The sequence below is a fragment of the Equus quagga genome, chromosome 3 (genome assembly GCF_021613505.1).
Source record: "Equus quagga isolate Etosha38 chromosome 3, UCLA_HA_Equagga_1.0, whole genome shotgun sequence".
Taxonomy (NCBI): Eukaryota; Metazoa; Chordata; class Mammalia; order Perissodactyla; family Equidae; genus Equus; species Equus quagga.
Window position 1 is genome coordinate 42,636,225 of NC_060269.1, and position 26,717 is coordinate 42,662,941.

The window sequence follows — 26,717 nt, forward strand, 5'->3', positions numbered from 1 at the left end:
AACCAGTGAAACCCTGGGCTACCAAAGCGGTACGCGCAAACAACCACTTGGCCACTCAGCCGGCCCCTCAACTGCAAGTTTCTTCTGATAAGGTAGCATAATGGCTAAGGGGACTAGCTTTGAAATCAGCAAACTTGGGAGAAAATCGTGGCTTTGCCATTTATTAACCATTTACTTTGGTACAAACACCAGTTTAAACCCAGTTTCCTATCTACATAACGGGGATAAAAATACTTATCTTATAATCTTTGCTTTTTCTCATGAAGTAATAAAAAATATGTTAATAGATGTTCTGTCACCAACATGCCTTGGAATCTTGAAGTAAATGCTATTTGTCAAGGTTTATTCTTTTAATAGACTAAAAGGTTGGATTTAGTTCTTTTTATCCATATTTCTTGGTGTGACCAAGCTATACAATTTTAAGAGCTTTCTTCAAAGGATATATCAGTCATTCTTAATGTAAATGTCAAAACAACTTACAGCGCTAGCTTCTCCCCTTGCCCCTCTTCAAACTCGCTTCTAGTGCTGATGATCCACTTTAAATTATAATTTTTAAGTGGGTCACAAAGTCACTGTAAGTTTGTCTAATTTAGTATCCACTTTGAGAGCCTCGTGAAATCATGCCCAGGAACATCTTGATGATTTTCATTATGACTCCTAATTATTATGTGTAGATTTTACTGCTTTCCTCTTAGCCTCACTGGGTGAGCTTCAAGTAGTTTGCTATGGCTGGAGCACAGCATATGCCTGTGCAGAAGAGCAGCTATTGAGGCTGAGACGGGAGAAAGGGGCTTCTTCTAAGAGTTGGCAGGTTATCTCTTAGGCATTGGGGAGGCCCTAAATGGTTTAAAATGGGGGAATAGCATAACCAGAGGCACTCACAACTAGAATATACAACTATATACAGGGGGGCTTTGGGGTGAAGAAGAAGAAGAAGAAAAAGAAGATTGGCAACAGCTGTTAGCTCAGGTGCCAATCTTAAAAAAAAAAAAAAAAACAAGAAAAATCCAAAACAAACAGATAAAAAAATGGGAGAATAACATGATAATGTTGTCTTCTAGAAATGTAAATCCAGGGGATGTATAGTAGATAGATTATAATATAATCATTTGAATCACCTGGAGTGCTTATTAAATCATAGTGTTGCACAAGTCGCCAGGTGGCTTCTAGTTTGGGGACTATACATTGAGAACTCCTGGATTAAGAGACATGGGTTTAGTGGGTAGACTACTCAACAGTGGGGATAAGAGATGCTAAAGAACATGCATCTAGGAAGGAACAGTAGAAATGGCGAGGAGGAAGGTGATTAAGTGATGGATTACTGGGGTATAGCTGACCTGATTAAATATCTAACATTTCCCTCAATTCTATTGATTGTATAATGTTGACTGTACAATTTATAGATTATATAATGTTGATGCTGTTAACCAAATAGAGACTCTAGGAGGTGCAGAAGCTTTTTTTTTTTTTTTAGAAGGAGGAGAAAGGAGGATGATGAATGGGGTTTTGGAGACAGTGAGGCTAAGCTGTCCAAGAAGAAAGCCAAAAACTAGCTATACGGATTTGGAGATGAGGAAACTCTGTGTGAATGTAAAGCACACTGACACTGTTGACAAAATGTAAGCCATACATTTATGGACAGATTTTTCTTAATCCAAAGTTAAATATAGGTTGTTTTATTATAAATGTCATCAAAATCCAGAAGAGCCGAGAGGTGTTTATCACTTTGATTTGTAAGAATTCTTTAGCATTTAAAAAAGAGTACCATAAAACCATTTATGTCTTATAGAAATCAGGAAATGAACACAAACTACAACAACGAGGACAAAGCTCCTTTTTGACATACTTGGATAATTAGAATATTGATCGACTAAAACATCAATATTGTCTTCCTGGAAGATTTCTAAACCTGAGTCAACACACGTTCTTTTGAGATTGCTTCTGGTTGGTGTGAGAAAAATAAATACAGTTTTTTTTTTTTATTTTCTTCTTCTAATAAAACGGATAGATAAATAAAGGCCAACAGTGAGAGGAAAAATGGGATGCCCTCAATTTTTTTTAGTGGTTGCTGCTACATTTAAAATTTTGTTTTTGTTAAGATATTCCACATTAGAAAGAAACCCTAAATTTTAGAGAAGAAATATTAATATATGTAGTATTTGATATGATTTTCTTATATGAACTCATTTAATATGGCTGTATTTGTCTTCAAACAGAAGATCAGCTCTTATGCTCTGAGGTTCTCACATTACCACACATCATGATTTATGCAAGAGAGAACACAAGCATTAAGAACCAGAAACCAGGTGAAAGCCAAAGGGATGCACAAAAAGTAGTTAGGATGGGAGTCTAGGAAAAATAAGCAGAAGATTGGGAAAACAGAGAGACTGGGGAACTTGCATTTTGGCTGATACTCCAGATTAATGAGATTGGACTTTGAAAGGGGCGGTGCCTATGAATGATGGGAGGAAGAGAAAGGTGAGATCCTGATGTCGATAAAGGCTTAGAGACCAATGGAGCCATAATAAATGGTTATAAAATAGAAAAGGAAAATAGACAATGAGACAATTCGTTAGCCCGAGAAGCCAACTGCCAGGAAACCTTCGGAGTTTCACAGAAAAGAGTATGAGAAAGAGTGTGAAAATGTGGGAAAACACATTGTTCTCCAATGGAGGGAAGACAAAATAAGAAACAAAATCTACTGGAGTCCTATTGACAATGACAAAGTCCAAATAACAATTTGTCTCTCAGGCAACACTACGCGAGTTTTTCTTATCACATAGCTGCCATATTGGTCATTTAATTTCAATCTCATTAACTGTTTCTCTTAAAAAGTGATTCTGTCCTTTTGTTTCTTTCTACATGATCACTCTACAGTTCAAGAAGTAAGCACCGTTTGTTGAGGTAAAGCAGTTTGTATTTCAAAATCCTTACGATATGCCATCTCAGAGGGTTGCTGATAGAATTGTGAGAGGTGCAGATAATTTTAGGTTGGCTATTCTTGCATAAAGGAGTAAGCTAAGGCTGGTGATTATATCCTAGAAAGGAAAAGAATTTCTTATCACCCCTTTAACCCTACCAGAAGTACGTCATTAAAAATAAACAAATGGGGGCCAGCCGGGTGGCGCAGCAGTTAAGTTCACACGTTCCGCTTTGGTGGCTCGGGGTTCGCTGGTTTGGATCCCAGGTGTGAACATGGCACGGCTTGTCAAGCCATGCTGTGGTAGGCATCCCACATACAAAGCAGAGGAAGATGGGCATGGATGTTAGCTCGGGGCCAGTCTTCCTCAGCAAAAAGAGGAGGATTGGCAGCAGATGTTAGCTCAGGGCTAATCTTACTCAAAAAAGAAAAAAAATTAAATTTAAAAAAAGGGGAAAAAAACAAAAACAACAATCAGACAAAACCAGATAATAGCCTCTTCAAATTGAAGAAACCTAAAATATCTCCTAATCTGACCTTCATCTCAGAGTAGGAAACTTCCAAAGATTTCCTCCCAGGCCAGGTGCTGGTGTTCTTCCTACTGACTTTGGTTGTCTCTCTCTCCAGAAGAAGGGATAATTTTACAACGTAGTTTAAATACTACTAGGCAGCAGAACCTTTTGTGGGTGGTTGCTGAAGCCTAAAGGTAAATGATGGTAAGAAGGAAGGACCACACTACATTTCATGATGAACCTGCATGTTTGTAGCGGTCTCTTGATCTTCCCAACATATCACACAAATACAGCAGAAACGGAATCTGCAATACCTAAGAAAAAAATAAATTATTAATACTAGTCTATTTCCTTTTTATATGCCTTTCAAATAGCAAATTAAAATAATTTTCATTTGGATTCAGAAAGGGTTAATGTCTATTAAAAGAATTTAATGGTTGTAGCTATCTATCAGTATAAACATGGCAACCTCAAAAGTAGATATTAGAAGAGATGACTAATATTTTTGTTTCAAGAAACTACAAAAAATCCCAAAACCACTTATTAACTGAATGGATGAATGTATCTGAAATCTTTATTGCACTCATATCTATTGCTTTGTTGCTGTTAGTGCATTCGAGTCAATTCCGAATCCTACAAAAGAGCGGAACCCTGCCCGGTCTTTTTGCACCATCCTCTCACCTTCTGGCGCTCTATCAGACAATACTCCACTGCTATTCATAGGGTTTTCATGGCCAAATTTTTTGGGAAGTGGGCGGCCAGGTCCTTTTTTCTAGTCTGTCTTAGTCTGGAAGCCCTGCTGAAACCAGTCCACCATGGATGACCCTGCTGGTATTTGAAATAACTGGTGGCATAGCTTTCAGCATCATAGCAACACAGAGCCGCCAGAGTATGACAACTGATAGACGTGTGGTGTGGTTCCCTGACTTGGAAATGAACCTGCACCACGGTGGTGAGGGTACCAAGTTTAACAGCTTGACTGCCATATATTGCTTAGAGGCAATAAAATAATTTATGATTATTTTAAATGCAATTTAGAAATGCAGACTCTAAGATTTGAACTTTAACAAAATTTCAATAAATCACAGTGTGCTATGCTTTCTTCGCAAACAAGAACACAAATCTAAGACATGGTGAATGCAATAAGTGGTCCATTTGAAGACTGGATTTCATTGTAATTAGCTATGTCTTTGAAATCTCTTGGGGCTATGGAATGCTATGTGCCTAATACCATTGTTCATAAGAATGAAGTTCTCATCATCAGGTTATGTAACTTTCAGGAAATATTCACTTTAGGAAGGATTTGGATCTCCATTTAATTACTAACCAGGCAGACTCCTGGAGAATCAAACTGGGAAACAGGTAGAGAGGAGAAATTATTCCAACTCACTCCTGGTAGTTGGTGGCTGGGGGAAGGTGGTGGTGGGGATACAGAGTCATTATTGAGGCAGTTTTGAGTGAATGTCTGAATAGGTTCTTGCACTCTCCTGGCAGAGCTTTGAAAACAGCCAGCCAACAGCCCAGATCCAGGCACCACCACTTCAACAGAGAGAATTGTGTTTAGTAGCAGAGGCAGAGCGAATGCCAGCAGTAATTTATCTACAGGTTCCAACAATGTAAATGATCCCAAAGATGTGAAAAGGAGGGGCCTGATCGGGATGCTGATGCTCTGGGTGAAAGATTTCCGTGATGTTCACTCTCTTCAATAAAAAATTTATGAAAAATATTTTATAAATATTTTTTAATGACAGAACAGGCCATTTATGAACTCTCATGGATCTACTTGATGGAACAACTGGACAGTGGTCTTGATTAAATCAAAACATAAATGTTCCAACTTATCTATAAGTCTTTTATCAGTCTCACAATCTAGAGGGTTCAACAATTTTTAAAAAGTTGTATATATATTTGAAATAATTGTAATGAGAAATTGAAAGGTTGCTGTCATATGCAACATAGTTTGAGTCTAATTTGATTCAGAAAATATGTTGATATTCTAGATCAAAAGTTTCAGAATATAGCTTTGAGTTTAGGTTTTAGAATACTCAGCTATTTTAATTTGGTTTATGGTTAATTAACAAAAAAAAAAAATTGTTATTCAATAAAAGAGCCTGGTTGGTATTTGCTTAAGCTTCTCAATTCCAGAGAATGCGTTGCTAGAAGTTTGTAGGTGATTTGGAGCACATTAAAGCAGAAACAATCCTAATGCTCAGATTTGCATACATTTTGATACAACGAGAAAGTGATTCTCGATAATCCTTGAGCAGGTACTATAGGACACAAATTAAGGGAAATTCATACAACCATAAAAAGTAAATTTGGAACTAGGAGATGTTTTTGGGGAATTTCAGCCTCCTGAGTTGAGCACCTACCTGGTTACTGAAGTAATTAACTTTGGTAAATTATTACTTTATCTTACAATGTTTTGTCGATTATATAGTTTTTTACGTTGTCCTTCTTCCTTTTTAAAATGTGAATATATACAATATTGTCTCTTTTAAAACACTATTTTATTTTTATTGCTTGGTTAAAGGATGAAAATTGTTGCTGTAAAAGTGATTTGAGTACATTGGAAGCATATTACGGACTGAATAGATTTATAATTTTAATATATTCAAAGTATCTGCTTTGACATTTAGCCTGGAGTTTGAAACATAAATTTCTGACTCACCACAAATATTACCTCCCATTTTAACATGGGCATAGCCATCTACTCCCCAGGAACTTCCCCACGAGTTCCGCACAATCCAATATGGAGTACTTCCTGCAAAACATGAGATGGTAAACAACCCTGAAAGTCTCCAATTTGTTGTGAATGCATGTTTATTTAGAGTTTAGGTCTTGGTAAGTATAGTACCTCAGAGAAAAAGATTAAAAATGCAATATAATGCTAATTTAAACTAGTGAAGTAAATTTGAGCTTTACATAGTGTCACACTCCAATTACGGGGAAAATATATGGTTGAATTCATTTGACTTAATACGGGGACTGCATAAAATGAAAACACATGCACATTTTCACAGAATTAGGAAAAGGAAAAAAATAATTGTTAGATATGTATGATTAAATAATAAGCACTTTTCCCAACAATTATCCTAAAGAGTCCAGAGGGACAATACACATTATTTAAATCAAGAATTATTATCATTTTAACAAGGTATCTACCAAAATTGGTAGGGAGAACACGACAGGGCATTTATACATGGAAGTCTACTAGCAAGTTGTAAAGGTCTTAGGAAGACTTAGAGCAGGACCAAATGTCAGCATTTTAAAAGATGGCGATCATTTGTCAGTCAGAGTCCAAGCTGGAAAGTAATCAATCAAGTCTTATTAGCACTTACCTGTTTTATCAAACCCAGTTATGAGGACTGCATGATTCGCTTCTCCACTAGAGCAATGATGCTGTATTACGCCTCCCAGATAATCTTGCCAGCTCACCGCATCTACTACCACTACCAAAGGGCCAAAGGTAAGAAGTGCTTTTGCCATTTGGTCTTCTTGGTCACTACCAAAAGAGGAAATATTTGGTTAAGGAGTTTAGTTTTTAAGGTGAAAATATTTTATAAAAACGATCTATTTAATCTGTATATGGTTAGGAGTAGATTTGGTTGCAAGTTCAGAAGACTTAACTGATGGAGGCTAACAGAAGTCTGAGAGAATGGCAGTGCAGGACTGCTATGGGGATCCAGGATCTCAAGAACCCAGGATCTTTCTATGTTATTGTTCTGCCATGTGAGGTTTCCATTCCCAAGGTCAATTAATGGTCCAAGATGGCTGCTGGAGCTCCAGCTATTTAACACATATTTCAGACAGCAGGAAGTAGGAAGGAGAAATGCTATAGTCCTGTTGAGAAGACTTCCTGGAAGTAACCCATACATTCTGCATGGATCTCATTGGCTAGAACTCAGTCATATGGCTGAGTCTAGCTTCAAGGAGAGAGGAAATGGAGTTTTGTAGCTGACTGGCAAAGTATCCAGTTATAATATAAGGATTCTTTTAATAAGAAAAGTGGGAAGACTGGATGCTAGGAGGTATCTCTGCCACATCATGTGAGAATCAAGAGACTGGCCAACTTATGTTAGTGAATGTCGAATACAGAATTTACATTTGGGAAGGGTTACCCCAAAGTGGCAAATATAATTATATGATGGAAGAAATGTTAAGATGCCAGGAGAACTAGTACTAGATTGTGAAGACTGCAAAAGATACAGTTATTGTTGTCACACACGGACATCTACTGATAAAATCTTATGATACCTAACATTTGGCCTTCATCGATCTTAGAAGCATGTGATTAAGGCATTATTTACATTTCTAAAGGTCAAATTTGTGGATAAAGGACACTGAAACCAAGTTACTGATATTTCAGACCATTAAAATAGCCTTTGGTAGTTTATTGCGGCAACAAGGCATGCATGGAGCAGGAATGCGAAGGAGTCAATAAGCCCTCATCACGCCCGGCTGGAGAGCAGGTTCCGTCAAGGGGATATTTTGTCCACAGATATGGAAAAAAATTTAGTGCATAACAGTGCCATTTATTGAAATAGAAACTATACATATATTCTAAACATTTATTCATGTTACCTGTTAACGTGAAGCTCTGTTTTGTGTAGATCTATAAGCAGTCACTTTTAATTTTTGATACTTTAATAATAATTGGTATTCACTGAGACAGGCAAAATTAGAAAATTCTTAAAAGGCATCATGGTAGGCTAACAGGCTTTGAAGGTCCGCATACCTGGGTTCAAATTTCAGCCGTATAGCAGAGTCATTGCATCTACTTTGCAGAATCAGTATAAGGATAAATTATACGTACAAATTTTGTAGTATACCTCACGCATAAATCATACTCTAGGTTTATAATAAAAAATTGTTTCCTTCCCTCATTTCTAAGTTATCTAATAAACTAATTTTGTTCAGCATAGGTTTTAGTGTGCAATGCATATTTTATTGTATTCAAATTTTTTTAATATTTTATAATCCAAATATGACAAATTTGATAATCTCTGTATTATCCAGAACACAGCTGTCGCCACCTTTTTAAGATAACAAGAGATAGATTGTAAATACATGACATCAAAGGTCCAGTGACAGGAACAGCATGAAGGAAAGAGAAAGATCAAGACAGAGAAATATTTTTTAGAATGTAAAGGGTAATTCACATTGTAAGATCAAAGAAAAAATTTAGTAGTAATCCCGGCTTTGAGGCAGGGCTAAAGAAAAGATATCAAAGATATTGGAAAATATGAAATAGGACATAGTCAGGACCAGCAGGCAAATGTTCCACGTAGCCCCAGAACTGACAAGCATTGTTTTCACTTGTCTTTCAGAAAAGTACTGGCTTTTAGCAAGTTAAAACACACTCCAAACAGCATCTTTATTTCCATTATTAGCCCAATATAGAACTACTATCAAAATGTACCTTGATAATGGATATATTGTCAATCAAATATTGTCCCATGAGCTTAATACTCATTTCACAGATCAGCAAGATACAAATTCTACAGTGTTTAAAAAATTCTCTTAAATTTTACTGTCATCAAGATTTGGGGATTAAGGCATGTCTTATCTGTTAGAGGTCCTTGACAAGCATGTAGATTTCCATCTCACCGTCCCTAGAAGTCAGTGTGCTATATTGTGTCCTAGTTTTTCTGTCTATTGTTCTATGAGGTAGGTTCCCTCCCAGTTTGCTTATTTAAATAGTCATTCTCATATTTTATCCTGAGTTCTGAAATGTCTTTTCTGGGTCTAATGAGCAAAAATGCATGAAGACGCCTGCATGTGAATGGTCATTTTCCTATAAGACTATATTACGTTTTTATGATTCAGTGGGTTTTTTGTTTTGTTTTGTTTTTTAAGATATTTTCAGGTTCTGCACAAGATTTATGGAGTTTTTGGCTGGTCGTTGTACCCTGGGCTGATGTTGTCTGAGAATACTAAAAACCTAAGAGCTCATGACCTTAAAAATAGAGGTAGGGAAAAAAGTATGAGCTTCAAGTCGGAAAGAGACAGTTCTAATCTGGCCCTATGATTTACTAGCTGGGTGACCCTCCCTGAGTCTCAGGCACCTTGGAGGGAAGCAGTGATATTTAAGTGCCAGGGGCCTGGTCCAGTGCCTGGTTATCACAGATGCTGTCAAAGGCCTTCCCACATCCCACCGCAGTGCAATCGGCCAAAAAGGAGCTTCCAACAAGGAGACCCTGCAGCTCTTTGCCTGAGCCCCGCTCTCCTAAAGAGGCAGAAATCAAGCCTGCCCCACCTAGACCCCAGCTGCACCCTCCACTAAGGAATCATGGGAGGTGGGAGCCTCAGCTTGGGTGGGTTCACTCCAAAATGCTCAGTTGACTTTGGCCCCAGAGTTCCCCAGTAGGACTAAGTGCCACGTTACCCTCTGTACTCACCTGCTTAATAAGAAACCTGCTTTCTCTCTTCTGTCTCATTCCCCCATTCCCCTGCCAGCGTTTCCCGGGATCACTTTCTACATGTCACAAATGAACTTGATATTCTCCCCCAAATCTGTTCCTGTCTTAGATTTCACGTCTCAATTAGCAGTAATCCCATTCTTTCAGTCATAAGACTGAAAAGCCTGGAGTCATCTTCAACTCTCTTCTCTTTTATCTTCTATATAAAATCCTTCAATATTCCCTGTGGGGCTTTATTCTCTGTGAGTGGTATTAACTATTATCTCTCACATCTAAGACCTTTCTTCTAACACTCTGCTCTAAGGTTATTACCTGATCAACCTTTATCACCTCATCTCTTACTAGTCTTGTCCTTCTTCTCTCCACTAGTCATATTGGCTTCCTTACTGTTCTTTAAATATGCCAGACACACTTCTGCCTCAGGGCCTTTGCACTGATAGTTCCTTCTGCTTGGAACAGTAGTTCCCCAAATCTCGACATGGTTAAGTTCCCACACTTCTTCACATCTTTAGTCAGATGTCTTTTCATGGAGCCCCTCTGTAGCCACCCTTTCTAAGATGTATGCTCCCCTCTCCTCCCTCTGATGTTGCCTCTTCCTCTCACTGTGTTATTCTGTTCTCTTTAGAAGCTGTTACATCTAACATACCAGGCATATTTTTATTTGTCTTGCTCATTGCTTGTCTCTATCACTAGAATATAATCCCGAGGGTAGGGTTTTTGTCTGTTTTTTTTTTTGCTGCACAGTTAGTTTAGCACTGCATCCTCAGAGAGTTTAATAACGTGGAGATTTTTATGGGGATCTCTTCTTTTTTAATCCGAGTTGGATAAATCCTGTTTGAGGCCCAATGCCAATGATCTTTGCATATTCTCTCTCTCACACTCAGTTTCTCTCTAATTCAGACTAATGCCAATTATTCTTTTGTTCATTCTTAGCTTTTTCAATTTGCTACTCATGACACAGGATTCCTGATCCTTTTTAAAGACATTTTGAAAATCTAATTCCTTCGTGCGCACAGGCTTCACTTACATTCTCAAGGCACTGATAGCTTATAGCGGCACACTTTCTCATTTTAGAAAGTGTGGTACCTTTACCCTCAAAGGAGATGCTGACCCATGTACTCAGCGACCCTGCACATTTTATTATAGAATCTATGATCCTGCCAACTGTGGACCTAAGGCTCTCTGGTGTATGCTTCCTAGGGTCGCCCTGAGAGTCCTTGCTACAGACAGGAGCCATGTTGACAATCTGCCAGTCCCTTGACACACTTATGCTTATTTAGAGGGGTTCCATTTTGTTCAAGGATCCAATTTCACCCATGATTTCCCTCAGATCCCATGGGTAGACACCATCTGGACCAAGAGATTTTTTTCAGTAGCAGCAAGTTATAGGGCTGTCTGTCACGTTATTTGAATTTAATTTCTCTCTGTTCTCTGTTTCCAAAGACTGTGCAAAGCTCCATTCATATTTAAAAAAAAAAAAATGAAGCCAGGAGTTGGTTGAATCTTCCTCTCTCCTTATCACCCCTGAACACCTATTTTGCACAACGTCAAGTGGTCGCGATGGTTCTCTAGCCAGCTTTGAGTTTTTCACGTGATTTTAAGGCATTTTTTAATGACTGTTTTCCCCTGAACTTGTCCAAAGTCATCTTGCCCTTCAAGTTCCAACACAAATGCTCTTCCTCAGCCCATCTTCATCTGTCCCTGCTCTCCCCTCCTGCCACATCATCCATCTCCAGGAACACACTCTTGCCTACTTGTTTCTAATGGGAAAGTTGCAGTTTATGCTTTTCTTATAGCCGATGCCTTGAAAATGCAAGGAACATAGCAGGTGTTCCAAAACTGCTTCTTGGTAAGTAGACTGCTTCATATGAGCTGGTGAGTCTATACAAAGCAATTTTTGATTGACTCAGGAGTAAGATTGAAATATGCTAATAGTATTTATAACACCTAAATTTGGTAAGAGGAAGGTGGTAATATACATCAAACCTTAAACTGGATTTAACTGTATTAATTTGTTCTTTCTATTGGAATGACACATGGAAAAATAAATAGATCGTATTTGAGAAACAACATCCATAGCACTCCATGGTGCCTGCCACTTAGCCTCTCTTGTAAAAAGTAGGTTTTCAAACAATTAAGAGTATGCTGTGACGTCTTTAATCAAGTTATTAATTCCCAATAGTCAATAGATCATAAGTTAAGAAATATAGAGAAAAACACAATAGAATGAAACATTTACCTGAAGTCATATGCAGAAAAACCTTTGATTGAAAATCCAGAATGTGAATCAGAAAAGTAATGGCACAGGCCACTCTGTGCTTTAAATGGGTATTCTGAGTCTCTCACCAGTTTTACTTGCGTCTAAAAGAAAATAATCGCCCAAAAGTTGTCTGTCAAGCAGTTGTTTTAAAAATCAAGTAGAACGGACCATAATGTGTCAAAATAAGATTTTACTTGGCCACACCTTCATCTTGTGGATATTCTTTGGGTTATGAAGGTCTCAAATTAAATCTTTAGGTGTTCGTCATGGACATCCTAGGGAATTAAACTCAGAATCTTTCTTTCTCTTTTATTCCTGTTTCTCCTATATCTTCCTTCCCTAGAATCTCTATCGACTTGATAATAAAGTTTTGTCATCTTTCTCTTGCAAGTATAATAGGGCAACTCACTTTCCTTCCAGAGCTTCTGGTTCTGTTAGTAAATCTCTGAGACTCCCTTAGCCCAGTGGTTTATGTACCAGCAATGGGTAGGCCCAGCATTCTTCTATCCACTTCTCTCTGTGCCATTCATCTGGCATATATGTCACATATTTTATGATTTTTTATACAGAATCCCCCCTCCCTGAATTCTGAGCTTACGGAAGCCAGGGGACACACAACGTATGGTTGCACATGATGTGATAGAGGGGGTGTGGCACGCAGTGGCTCAAAATATAGCAAATGAACAAGGGGAGGATATTCACGTTTGGGAAACTCTAGCTTGACATTCTACAAAACGTAATAGCACCTCGTTGGCTGATTTCATGCAATTGATACTGGATCTAGGACAATGTCAGAGAGAGTCCTAAGAGCACTGAGGGACACTGGTAAATTGGATAAGGGCCTCCAGTGGGAGACAGAGGACTAAAGTGCAGTCCTGGCTCAGTTACTGATGTGGGAACATGACCTCACCTCTCAGATATCATTTCTTCATCTACATGAAGAATTACTAAACAGTTGATCTCAAATGTCCCTTTTAATCTAAAATATTCAGAATTCTATGGAAACAAATAATCATCTTTCTGGGTTATTGTGTGACACATACTTGTGAAAAAAGAGCATTTACCTATTAAGAAATGTTAAGAAATAAACATAAATATTTTTCTGAAAACAAATCCCAGGTAATATTATTCACATATTGATTTCTCGATGGTTGACTTGCCTGAACAATCATTTGTAAATTTTCTGATTAATTCAAGCTTTGGTCATCTAAATTTCTAAACTTAGAAACAGTCCTTAGAATGTGAGAGCAAATTGTTTTAATTCTGAACACACGTTAAACAAGCAAAAGAAGAAACAAAGAGTTTAAAAGGCTGAGAAATTGGTCACCTTGTTTAACCAGTTCAAAGCATTGAGAGTAGATCCTCCACTGCAGCCGTAATTATTATATGAACAATCAATGACCTGCTGTACACTCAGGTCTTCCAAGGGCTCCCCTTTTATTGCACATACAGATTCCACTGCACCCACCACGCTGAAGGCCCAGCATCCTCCACACTGTTTAAAAATAGAAACAGAGTAGTAGTTATTATCAAATAACGTGCAAATCAAGTTTAGCAACATTTCTAAATACCACATTACCAAATCAAGTAAACTGAGCAAAATCTGGAGGCCTACAAAATATAAATGCCCGTCCTATAGGTTTCCAAATTGAAAAAAGAAAAGAAAACCAAAATTCTCTTTTAAGCATAAAAATATAATTATCAGTTAAGGTAAATTGGTAGTATCATGATTATAAATTAGCCAATGCAAGTTAAAAGTGAATTTTAGAGATTGGGAAAACATTTGGACCAACTGATGGTCTTTTAAAAGGCTAGTCCGTTCATTGAACATGTGATTTCTGTTTCCATGAAGTGGACCAACTCCCACCCCATTCTTCACTCCCTCTTGTTTCTCTCATGACACTCTGCTTCTACCCACCATCTCCACCGCAAAGGTGAGGGGCAGTGATGAGGTGAGGTGAGGTGAAGATGTACGTCGTATATGTTGTACTCATTATCTGATGGACACGGGAGCTGAAGGAGTTACTTTTTAGGCCATCAAGATGCCAGCAAGGGCATATCATGGATGCACATGAAATGTCCTAACGATAGAAACCCCTTTTAGTCATTCCTCATTCAAATACTGGCTGACCCAATCTTCTTGATGCTGAATCTATTAACTGGCTTTTATTGGACCAACTAGAACAGAAAAATAAAAGGGCTGGTCTGGGACAAAAGGGAAGACATGGAGGGAATGAAATCAAGAATCATGCACAAAGAAGAAGGATCCATGGAAAAGGCAGAGGTGAGAGTAAGATTTGAAACTGGGCAGAAGTGACTTAATCATAGGACATGTGCTGCAGAGTTGGGCAAAGAAAGGAAGGAAAACAATTGGCTGTCTTTGTGGAGTAAACTTTTGTGCAATTTTATGGCGTAACATAGTCTTATTTATGTCTCTATCTCCAGGGCCAATGGCATAGTAAAATATTCACTAATGGACTCTACTGTAGGATCTCCACCTCTTGAGAAATGTCAATACAGGTTGCTGACACCATACGTACCACTAGCTTTAGTTTGCCTACCTGTAGCTGTCCCAGGATGGCAGTTCCTGCTCAAAAATACCTCTCCAGTATATTCCTTTAATCAAAGATTCCTAACTAAATGTTTCCCATTTATACAATGTAGATACTTTCCGGAAGGATTGGGTTTCTGACTAATTCACACTTCTTTACGAATTCACCACTAAAGCAAATGATTTGGTGGTAAAATTTCATTCACAACAATAGATATAGAATCTGAGAAGTAAAAAGGATCATTGCAACTGGATGGTGACTGAAAAACTGCTGGTCCCAAACACTTGCCGTAGAAGGGGAGGCTGAGTGACCTCTTGAGGTTTCTACTGCAGACACATTGAGACTATACTCCTGAGTTTAAGGGATTGACTTTCCCTGGTCAGCTGACATTCCCTATGTCAACCAAGGGAGTGCAGAGGGGTAGAGAATGTCAGCAAAGCATGTACGCACACTCCTCAAATATCTACCAGCTAGATTGCTCACTATGTATTACGAGCACACTCATTCACATCTGGTGTTACCACTTTCCTTCCGATTTCAGATAACCCTCCTTCCATCACTTCACAATAACTCACAAGCTGCAGACCTTCCATTGATCACTTTCATAGGCCCACTTCAGGTCAATTTCAAGGTAAATTGCTATATTTATTCCAGCACTTACACATTTCTTAATCATTTAACAGTGTAAACCTGTCCTGCCATTTTTAATACTTTGTTTTCTTTACTGTGTCACTAAGTTTTTGAGTGCTGTGCCCTAAGGTCATTTCTCCCATAATCCCATTCGTTTTCATTGCACAATTTTGTACAAGGTGACTTGAGGAATGTATATGTCACATTAGATCAGAACTGACTGCCTTTTCAAGGATCACAGATAAAAAGTGTATGATCCTGTAGGGTGTGGGGATGGAGGTAGGGTTTTCTGATGGAGCTCAAGGGATGATGCCGGACAACCCAAGAGATCAGGCCACACTCTGGGTAAGTATATCTGGTTTCATGTTACTTTTTCATTGTTGTTCTCCTTGAAAACTACTCAAGCACTTAGTAGTCAAGTTGACCTTCATCTGCTATTTTACAGAAGGCTTAGTAACTGAGATACAGCCACTGGGAAGCACCTCCGAGTTACTGTGCTGGTGACAATGGCATTTAGTGAGAGAACACACCAAGGAAGGTTTATCTTCAGAATAAAAGTTGGGCTTTGACATCTGCCTCTCATTTCACCCGAGATTCTCCCTTCATTGTCATTTTTGGATGATTAGGGTGTGATTTTACTCAGAGAAATGATTAAAAAGAACCCCCCAAAACCTAAAACTTACCGCCTGCTGGTTTCTCACTTGTGTTACAACATGCTGGTCCCTCCAGTCAAATCTTAATGGCAAAGACACGTTGGAGAGAGATCTTTGCACTTCTGCTGGGTATCTGGGAAATCTGGAAGGTTTGCTTCTTAAATAAATAGCTGAGTAGAAACATGAAATGAAAAGACAAGACAATCAATATTATATTACAGGAAGGGGCCCTTGGGATTCTTTTTGGAGGAACTTTCAAACAGAAACAGTAGCTTTCTAGCAGAGTCTGCCACTTGTAATTTTCCTTCATGCTTTTCCTTAACATGAAATGCATTCAGCTGAAAGCTACAAAGATAAGAATTCCTACAATAGGCCTGGGACTGCCACAGAAAATAACTTGTTTGATAGAATTAGGTCAATAATAAAAATGAGTATAATTGACATCATTTGTTTTATCATAACTCATGGAACCAGGGGTGTCTTGAATGGAAAATCACACTGCAGTACTGCAGAAGGAAGGAGGTATTGTCCCTTATAGCCACATGGAAATGTCTACAATTATAATATTTAGTTCTTCAGTAATAATTAGAAGAGAATGGCCATGAATTTATTTTTCTATTAGCACCTGGTATATATCTGACACTTAGCATTTAATAAAGGCTAACTATTACTCAATTTACAAGATTCACAATTAAACAATTCCTCAAAAATTAAGGAAACAAATTAAAACCAGGAAACTAATAAACTAATAGGCCCATCACACCATACCTTTAAACTCTTCAGGAAACAAATAAGAAAACTGATTTATCCCATAGACAGCAGTGGAGTTTTCACTAGGAAATAAAGAATTCAAGTATCGATGTCTATTAAGACTTTCCTAAAAGAGAAAAACAAAAAGCTAATTTATATCACCTATGTTAACTTTCCAGAACAATCTGCATACAACTAACTTGGGATATTTTTGAGGTGTAAAAGTCAAAGCTTGATTATTTCCTACAGATCACAAGTGAAAGGGCCCACAGGACATCCAGATCAGATTTACAAACGTTTTGTATAAGAATTACTATCTGATTTCAGGTATATTTTTGAGGCTGGGAAAGGTATGTCTTAGCTTTTGTAATTCCCCTTCACTAACCATGTTGAAAGGACTAATTATGTGCTTGTCTAACATGGTGGAAAAAATAAATTGCAAATAAACACTAGATAACTAGTAGAAATTGTCACCAATAGACACTCACTTGATTAAACCATAATGAATTTGGAAAATGTATCCTCTTTATCTCTGTATTTCCCAGCACAAAGTAACAAAGCATGAAAAAAGAAATGAGTAAATAATGAATAAATAAATCTGATTCTATTAGAGCTTAATAGATAACTCTATCTCATTTAGGGTAAAAGACTGGGAAAGAGATGCAATCCTGGAAATTTACCAGGAAGATAGACTGGCTTGTCCATCTGGAGGGAAAATATGATGATTATATACAGATTCCTCAGCTCTGAATTTCATGATCATTTATCTTAGGCTTGCCTTATATGTGTACATGCCTCTATTTCTTAAAACTAACAAATTGTGTAGGATAAATAAAACGTCAGGAGACCACCATATAGTAACTTTCAGACTCTAGCTCTTCCATATGTGTCTATGCATTTATGTGTTTATTGTGTGTCTGTCTCATAAACCTATTAGCAAACGAAGGTAAGGCCTCACTGACTTATTCATCACCATATACCCCACACCGAGCACATGATTGGCACACAAAAGATGCTTAATTAATATTTGTTGTTGAATAAATACATAACTGACATTTCATATATGTCATATAAAACTTAACGGCTTTAAGCTGTTTATTTTGAAGTAAATTATTACTGGGACTTATAATAATCTTATTTTTTCCTTATTAAGCATGCTTGGAAAGACTGCTAATCAATGAAATAATAAACTGTTGTTGAGTTTTAGGCATTTAAAAATAATCTTGAGGGGCCAGCTCCGTGGTGTAATGGTTAAGTTTATGCGCTCTGCTTCGGCGGCCCAAGGTTCATGGGTTTAGATCCCAGGCATGGACCTACACCCCACTTATCAAGCGATGCTGTGGCAGGTGTCCCACATATAAAATAGAGGAAGATGGGCACACATGTTAACTCAAGGCCAATCTTGCTCAGCGAAAAGAGGAGGACTGGCAGTGGACGTTAGCTCAGGGCTTACCTTCTTCAAAACAACTGAATAAATAAATAATCCCTCATGAAGCAAAGCTTTGAATATAATTTGGAGAATAGATGCTTAAATATAAAAATAGAACTGAAATACAAAGCAAGTGTGAACATGGCAAGTGACAAACATGAGCCAGAGAGTGCTAACTGCGAAGGAATTCAGAGGATTCATTTGTTCTGTAAGTATTTATTGACCATCATTGTGAGGTGCAGTAATCAGGGAAGGCATTGAGAACGTAGGACGTTAAGAATGCACAGAGCATGTGGTAGTCATGAGAGTGGGCCTCACAGACCTCCTACAGAGAGTGTAATTGCTGCACGCTGAGTTACCCTGATTACACTAAGGGAGGCCATGGTTCCCACATGCTGCACCTAGCCAATGACTGAGCACTAAGGCTGTCCTATTTGGGGGAACTACGGAACTCTCCCGAAAGCTGGTTCTTGATTAATGAGCTCCCAAAGTCCTCTCCAACCCTTCCTTGGGCTGCATCCAAGTGCAGTCCAGGGCACTTCCTCCAACCTCTCCTTCCTCTCTCCTTCACTCAAAGTCAGACTGCACTGTAATCAGATAGCTCACCATAACCCACTTACCATTTTCTATCAATCATTGCTCCTGTGTCAAATGAAGAAAAAAAGAAAGAGAGGCAAAAATTACCAATATCAAGAATGAAAGACGGGCCATCACTACAGATGCTTCAGGCATTAGAAGAATGATATTTTGACAACTTTCTGCCAATAAGTTTGACAACCTACATGAAATGGACAAACTCCTTGGAAGAGACAAATCACTAAAGCTGAATGTAAAAGAAACAGAAAATCTGAACAGCCCTTTTTCAACGAAAGGCATTAAATTCATAATTGAAAATCATCCCATAAAGAAAACTCCAGCCCCAGACGACTTCATTGGTGAATTCTATGTAATTAAAAAAGAAATAATACCAATCTTACACACATTCTTTGAGAAAATAAGTGAGAAGGGGACACTTTGCAACTCATTTTATAAGGCCAGTATTTTGTTTACAAAACCAGACAAAAACATCTCAAAAAAAAAGAGAACTATAGCTCGATAGCCCCCATGAATATAGAGGCAAAATCCTTAACAAAATATTAGCAAATCAAATCCAACAACATATAAAAAGTATAATACATCATGCCCAAGCAAAGTTTATTAAAAAATGCCACGTTGGTTTAATGTTTTAAAATCAATGTAATATGCCACATTAATGGAACAAAAGAGGCAGGAAAAGCATACAATATTTTCAATAGACGTAGAAAAAGCACTTGACATAACTCAACACCCTTTCATGATAAAAACTCTCAGCAAACAGTGAATGAAGGGAAACTTCTTCAACTTGTCTGAGACTATCTATGAAATGCCTGTGTCAACCAGAGGCCAATTTCTAAAAGAACCTCATGTGTGAATTTTGTATGTCGTTCCAGTACAGTCACTCCTGTCATTTCATGGCTGTCTACAGCCCGTACCAAGGCTCCTTGATATTTATAATCTCACTTCTTGCCAAGAACAAAATACTCTGAACCCCAACGTGCTCTGCTTTGCCCTCTGCCTGCTACTAATCTCTCTATCCCCTTCTTTTGACTCTGCAAGACCACTAAAAAGATTAAAAGTACTTCCCTGGAGCATTGTGAACAAAGCGTGATTCTCTTCTACATCTATACAAGCACACACACACACACACACACACTGGGTTTCTCTAATCTCTTCTCAACTTTGCAACAAACTGAACGACTGAAATGTCCTTACTACGTCAACAGACACCCCATTGCTATGCAGTGTTTGGCTTTATACTCAACCTCTCTGGGCTTTATTTTCTTCATTGACAAACAAGGTAATAGTGACCTGGCAGAATGCGATGATTAAATAAGATAATGTTTGGAAAACACATATTACAGTGCCTAACAGAAAAATACTTGATTAAATATTCTCATGCTGCACCTTTTTTCCCTTTAAACATAGAATACTTGGCTTATAGAAAATGTTATTCAAAGATCGTGTTTTCACGGTTTCTTGGGTTACCGTGGAGTAAATCTTTTGCATGGAATTAGAAATGACCAATTATCTAGTGAAAGCAACAGACTGTTTTCATAGTAAAATAATATTGTTAGTGTATCTAAGAATATTTGTTCTCCTATTTTCTAATAGGACGCATATCAAGTCCACCTAACAGTGGTTCAAAATCATTTAAACTGTAAAAAGCCTTATATTTCATTTCTGGAATTATTGGTTCTTTCAAGTGACTTTTCTGGTCTACTTCAATTCTTGCTGTCAGAGCGGATTTCACAGAAGCATCACAAACTGTGAGTCTGTAGTGAAAGCCTGCTCCTCATCATGTCAACAGCCTCTGTCATAGAATCAAGTGTAGGTAAAGGACCCATTAGCATATGTTCTATTTTCTTTTAAAGATTGGCACCTGAGCTAACATCTGTTGCGAATCTTTTTTTTTCTTCTTCTCCCCAAAGCCCCCCAGGACATAGTTGTTGCATATTATAGTTGTAGGTCCTTCTGGCTCTGCTATGTAGGACGCCCCCTCAGCATGGCCTGATGAGTGGTGCTAGGTCAGTGCCCAGGATCCGAAATGGCAAAACCCTGGGCCACCAAAGCAGAGTGCGTGAACTTAACCACTCGGCCACGGGGCTGGCCCCTAGCATGTGTTCTTAACATAAAGCAATACAGGATATAGCTGTGATCCACTGTATAGTAAACGTCCCTACAGCCATATGAAATAGTAAAACGAAAGACCTTAATTTCATTTAGGAAAGAAAAGATGTGAAGTTTTGAGCAATATACAGGAAACATCATTAGTAGCTCTGAAAGGTGTAGAAGTTTGAAAACAGATGGATCATATAGGAGAGAAATTAGAGCTGATAAATCAAAATAGCCTTTAAACAGATCTGGTGAAAAATTATGTTTACATATTTTTTTGTTTTGTTTAGTTTGTTTACTTGAAAGTGTTTAATTGAATGAGTTACAATAAGACAAACCAGATTCCTACCTGGGCCAAAGAACTTTAGGAAATTATCCTATGATTATAAAACTAGTGAAAACCTGTTCTTTTCACATTAACAGATATTGTGTAGATATTAATAGATATTGTCCTAAATTTCTCTAATCACCATCATACCTTAGGGCGTGTCCCTGAAGGTACCTTTACTATGACTTCTAATAGCCAGTCATCCTTCTAAAGGCTGGCATCTCTTGTACTTAAAGTTGCCTCTGTGTGTGTTTGTGTGTGTGTGTGTGCATGCATGTGTGCACATGTTTAGGTAATCACACATTCCAACTAACAATTTCCATGTCATACGTTCCTAAGCAGTCTTTTTTGTATTCAAATTTGCTGCTTTGCCGGTCTAGTCAGGATATCTCATTAACTTTCTACAGCTTTTACCAACCCATAGAGGAAAGGAAGGGCATTGTTTGCTCGAAACAAGAAACAGGATTGTTCAGTCTAATAATAATAAAAGACAACTCTATTGATAAGAGACCTAAGGCAGTCTCATGGGGAGATTAGTCTGGAGTTTTAAAATTCTTCAGAAATCAACATTTTTCTTATAGGATCAGAAAACCCCCCCTTCCATCCCAGGCATCTTAACTCCCCTAACTTTCCAATCGCAGGTAACAACGACCTCAGAAGTTACTCTGTTTAGGGCAAGTTGAGAGGGAAATGGTCATTCTGAAAAAGATCTGAAAGCAGAAACCCATAGGAGTGGGGGGTGGGCAGGGGGTTCTGAGCTCTTTGCGAGGATTTACCCCACCCTCTGGAGAAGAAAAATCAGTAACATCATTTCCTAGACTGCCACTAAGCAAGAGTAAATTAAATCAAGCATTTTATTCTTGCACATACTCAATGGCTTCTAAGTAAGTGTAAATCCTTTAAGACCAAATTGTTGGGCTCTGAAATAAATTTCTTAGCTATTGGGTACACTAAATACACAGGGTTGAAGGGATTATCAAATTGAACACAAGTATAAGTATTTTTTCTAGGTGCTTTATTATATGAATTAAATTAGCCCTGTATGAGGTAATTGCTAATATTATTCCACTTTGCAGATGAGAAAACTGAGGTGCAGACAACTAATTTGCCTAAGGTCACATGGCCAGTATTTGGTGGAGGGGTGTGGCTAAGTTCTAGGAGATCCTCAGACGGGTGGTAAACTTTAAGAGACTTCTGGTCTCTTTTATTGGCTGAGAAGGCAGTGAGAATCTGAAATCTTCTCTCACTGGTACCTTGGTTTTCATCTATTAATAGTGATTTATTTTGTACTTATCAATATGGTGTGTATGTTCCTTATCATGAAGCCCACGCATCAATGGGATAAGTTGTATAAGGAAATTACTAGAGAAACAAAGGTTGTTGAACACTCTGAACTCACCGCCTTTCCCTTCTGTTATTTACATTTTTCTCTTAACAGCCCTTGTTTGCAGATTCTGAAGTTTGGTGTAAAATAAATCATAAGTTTGACACACAGATTTAAAATGTTCTCCTTGCTAGTGCTTTAGTTTCTGAAAGTTGCAGTATGCCCAGGGATGAGCAAAAATGGTAAAATATTAGCATACAATGTTGGAGCATCGCTGAGAACTTCTCTCAAGACTTAGGAGTTGTGAACCTGAGATCAGTGGTTCTCACCTGAGGGCAATCTCCGTCCTCCCCGGACTCCCTCCCAAGGACACCGGAAGTGTCTAGAGACATTTTTGATTACCCTGCTGTGGGGGGAGGCTACAAGCATCTAGTGGGCAAAGGCCAAGGATGCTGCTAATCATGCCACATTGCACAGGACAGCTCTCCACAACAAATAATTAGCCATTCCAAACATCAACAGTGCCGCTGTTAAAAAGCCCTGTATTAGAATAATAAAAAATTTTCATAGGATATACTTTTATAAATTACTGCTTTAGAAAAGTTTCTTGGACAAAGCATGTTATATATGTTGTGCTGATGTCCATGTACAAATAATACTTATATATAATTACTACGCAAAATAAAATAAGAAGAAACGTGTAGTCATTTAGTATTTGTGTGTGTGGTTCTGAGCATAAATACTGAATTAAAAAGACATTCCTCTGTGAATTGGTTGAGGCAATCTATTTTTCTAGTGTACCATTCTTTATACTCTTCTGTTTGTTCACTGGAAAATGGATTATAGTACAATGTTTAAACATAACAATATTCATGTATTAGAGTATAATTTCTTAGAGGTCAGAACATGTCTTATTATACACTGAATCACTCAGAAAACCTAGAACAGCTTCCTGTACACAGTAAATGCTAAAGTATTGGATAAATGGATGGAGAGATGGACAAATGAATGAGCAAACTCTGGCCCAAGAATTCAAGTTCATGATATATTTCCATTTAGACAATGTACGCTTTAAGCTAGAAACATCAGAAATGGCCATCTGAATATCAGTATCTTACAGCTAATTCACTCTTCATCTTTATGTTAGGTAGAAAATGTGGCTTAAAGCAGTCTTGGATAAAGTTTACTTGCAGGAGATAATCCGGATTTCAGTGGGCTAATTACAGCAAACAAATCTGTGGTTCATGAGTTAGGATCATCCGTTGTAAAATGCTATGATCTTCTATTTACACACAAACAAACATGCCTAAAAGTATACATAATTTTATAAAAATTAGCATGCAGTATGTGTCATTACGGCAAGAATTTTTAAGGTGAAGCTTCTGAAATTTTATGCAAAATCACATTTGTATTGGCATGTAAATATTATTCTGAAGTGAGTAAATACAACTTTTATTAGCTCCATTATTGGATCTGTGGCCCCCAGAGGGATCTCAATACCTACTGCTCTGTGGTAAAATAAAGAGCATCAGTAAATACCAGTGCACCCCTAGGTTTTAGCACAAGGAGGAGTAACCTGACTCCCACAGTTAGGAGCTTCCTGAGCACTGGAAGTTTCTAAAGGAGTGAAAGAGCAGAGACAAGGGCTGCCATCCCTTCTTTCTGCTGTCGGTAATCCTAGATTACAGCATCCCATAATAAACCAACGAGGAGCCAGATCTTCACCCGACAATAATGTAATGATGGTTTGTGGGCAAGTGTCACAGGTCACCTAATTTCCATTTAAGGAATATTCCTGGGGAGCTTATGAAAATACATGCTAAGGGATGAGAAAAACTTTTCACCATTCTCTGAACCCATGACTATGAAAGACATTACTAATCAATCAGGCACTTTCTCCAACTCTGTCTCCAGGTGCAATGCCCTGAATACTTCTCAACACCATGTTCCAGGCAGCCACTATTAATCAATCAGTTTGCAAACATGATGAGACCTATTTGCTGCCCCTAATTAAGATACCAAGATCCAAAGACTGCAGCTGTTGGTCCTTAGTATTTGTCTACTTTTCATGCTACAGTTTATAAATTGTCTCAAGCACAACACAGTATGCTTTATAATTCTATTTTAATTTTTAAACTTTATTTTTTTAATTTTAACTTCATTATGTAGCAAGAAACTTTTCTAGATTCTGAACATAATTTACCTGATAAGTAAACAGTGGGCAGTCTCAACCAATTCACAATCTGACATAATTTTAGAGAGAGAAAGCTTTCTAGAGTTATACCGAGTTCTAGTTACCACGCACTTTAATCCATCCTGCCAAGCCAGAAGAATCCTTCTTAATGCTCATGGGTCCCAAGAAAGCAAGGCCCTTTCTATCTTTGCCTGTGTCCAGCTCTCGACTTCACATGCAAACAGCCACCTAGATTCAGACACTAAGAGGTGTTCACAACTTCCACCTACTACGTCTTGGGGCTTAAATGCTGTCCCTTCTGGGCTTCCAACTCATGAAGTAACTTCCACTAGAAGCAGTTGCTTTGAAAACTCTTCCAGGCTTTCTCAACTCAAGCTTTTTAAAATGTACCAAGAATCTTCATAACTCTGTCCTCCTCCACTTACAACTTTCCATCTCCCAACCTGGATCCTGGTATTTCTTCCAAGAAGAGTTCTATTTTCTAGACATTCATCTCTTGGGTATGGCCTCTTCACAGGACCAACAGGAATAACCATATAATATATACATAAATTGTATAAATTACAGATGTTAAACATATATTTATTACTCTGGCCCCATTGTGCGTCCAATCTTCAAATACGATATTTTTGAGGATTATAGCAGCCCCTTTATTTATTCAGCCAATGAGCATATTACCAGTATGGGTAAGATTGACTATTTTCTCCCTAAGGGTTTTGGATCACCACTGTATGCAACAAAGCTAAAGACAGGGATAGAATACAAGACAGAAACTTTGTTCTCAACTGATTGTACCCGTGCTTCTGGTTTTCAAAGCTAGAATGGAACTCAAGAGAAAAAAAGGACACACCTTGGTTTGGGCAAAAAATAAGAATGGACAGAATCAGGCAAGGCTGGGTCTTCCTAAACACTGGAGTTTTCCAGGGAAGAGGAGGAGGAGAAAAGCCCACAGCTATAGAATCCCATGACAAATCTCAAGAAAATATCAGGAAAAATAATAAATACAACCCCAATCAGTAGTATTACTAAATTCATACTTATTTTTGATTCAGAATGAATGAATTTTCTTTAAGTCACGACAACATCTTTCATGACTTAAAAAAATTAAGTAGTATTAGATATACAGAACACAGTGCAGCACACTAAATCAGTATCTCTTTCAGTTTCCTTGATTTCAGGAAAAACCTTATTTATACTCAGCTAACTAGTCCCTTCCAGAGTTTTAAGGCTGGGGTAAAATCTAAGCATTATTATCGAGGCTTTTCAAAATAATCTGAAAAGGAAATGAAATGCTTCCCCTTTCTTTAAATCAGTCTCCACCAAGTCAGGAAGAATTTTGAAAGCACCGCACTAATTTAAGGAGCCCCAGTTGAGAAAAATCATAAATGGGCAAGATTCTCTGAGCTTGCTAAATGCAGGCACTTCGTTTATAAAATTATAATTACAGAAGGAGGTTACCAGCGCCCCCCTCCGGAAGAAAAACGGCGGGTTTCTTCCTCCTCCTTCTGGAGGCGAAATGGAACAGCTTTGGAAGGCAGTGAGTACCGTCGCGGGGACTGCAAAAAGGAGGTGCTTCTCTCAATCAAAAATACCTTGGACATATCTACTGATGACTTAGGGCGCGTCATATAAATCTACAGAGACAAACCCTTCCTGGAAAATCAAATCTTGCGGTTAGCAAAGGCATGGGAGAGGGCGACACCTTGGCACGTGGGGAACCGGGGAGAAGATCGCTTGTGTACAGCCGGCTCCGAAACCCCAGACAAGTCAGAGAACTGCGGGCCAAGTGACCACCAGGAGTGGTAGCTCTCGGTGGCCTCTGCCCCAGCCCAGCCCCGGGACAGGAAGGGGCGACAAGGAAACAGAAACAGGGAGGCGCGCGCTTGGTACCCGGAAGGCGGCTGCCTGTCGGTCACCGCTCCGCGGCCGGTTGGAGGTGAAGGTGGCGCTGGAGCCACAGCAGATGCAGCAGCAGCAGCAGCAGCAGCAGCAGAGCAACCAGAGCCGCCACAGCGCCTGCAGCTCCATCCCTGAGCCCAAGGCCGGGGCGCC

General features: G+C 38.4%; 1 protein-coding gene across 1 annotated transcript; it reads right to left on the reverse strand.

The window, feature by feature from the left end:
- Positions 1-3,282: 3,282 nt before the first annotated feature.
- CTSO (cathepsin O) lies at positions 3,283-26,717 on the reverse strand. Its single transcript, XM_046656826.1, has 8 exons — positions 26,556-26,717; positions 16,718-16,826; positions 15,980-16,119; positions 13,442-13,609; positions 12,094-12,215; positions 6,774-6,937; positions 6,104-6,196; positions 3,283-3,746 (listed from the first exon to the last, which is right to left on the reverse strand). The coding sequence occupies exons 1-8, from the start codon at positions 26,691-26,693 to the stop codon at positions 3,712-3,714; spliced, it is 969 nt and encodes a 322-aa protein (XP_046512782.1). The 5' UTR covers positions 26,694-26,717; the 3' UTR covers positions 3,283-3,711.

Excerpts from the sequence above, each read along its gene's own strand:
- CTSO (XM_046656826.1), bottom strand. The coding sequence starts at position 26,693 with ATGGAGCTGCAGGCGCTGTGGCGGCTCTGGTTGCTCTGCTGCTGCTGC. Across the intron at positions 6,938-12,093 it reads TTTTCTGCATATGACTTCAG|TGACCAAGAAGACCAAATGG; the intron begins GTAAATGTTTCA and ends CTCTTTTGGTAG. Across the intron at positions 3,747-6,103 it reads AATGGGAGGTAATATTTGTG|GTATTGCAGATTCCGTTTCT; the intron begins GTGAGTCAGAAA and ends TTTTTTTCTTAG.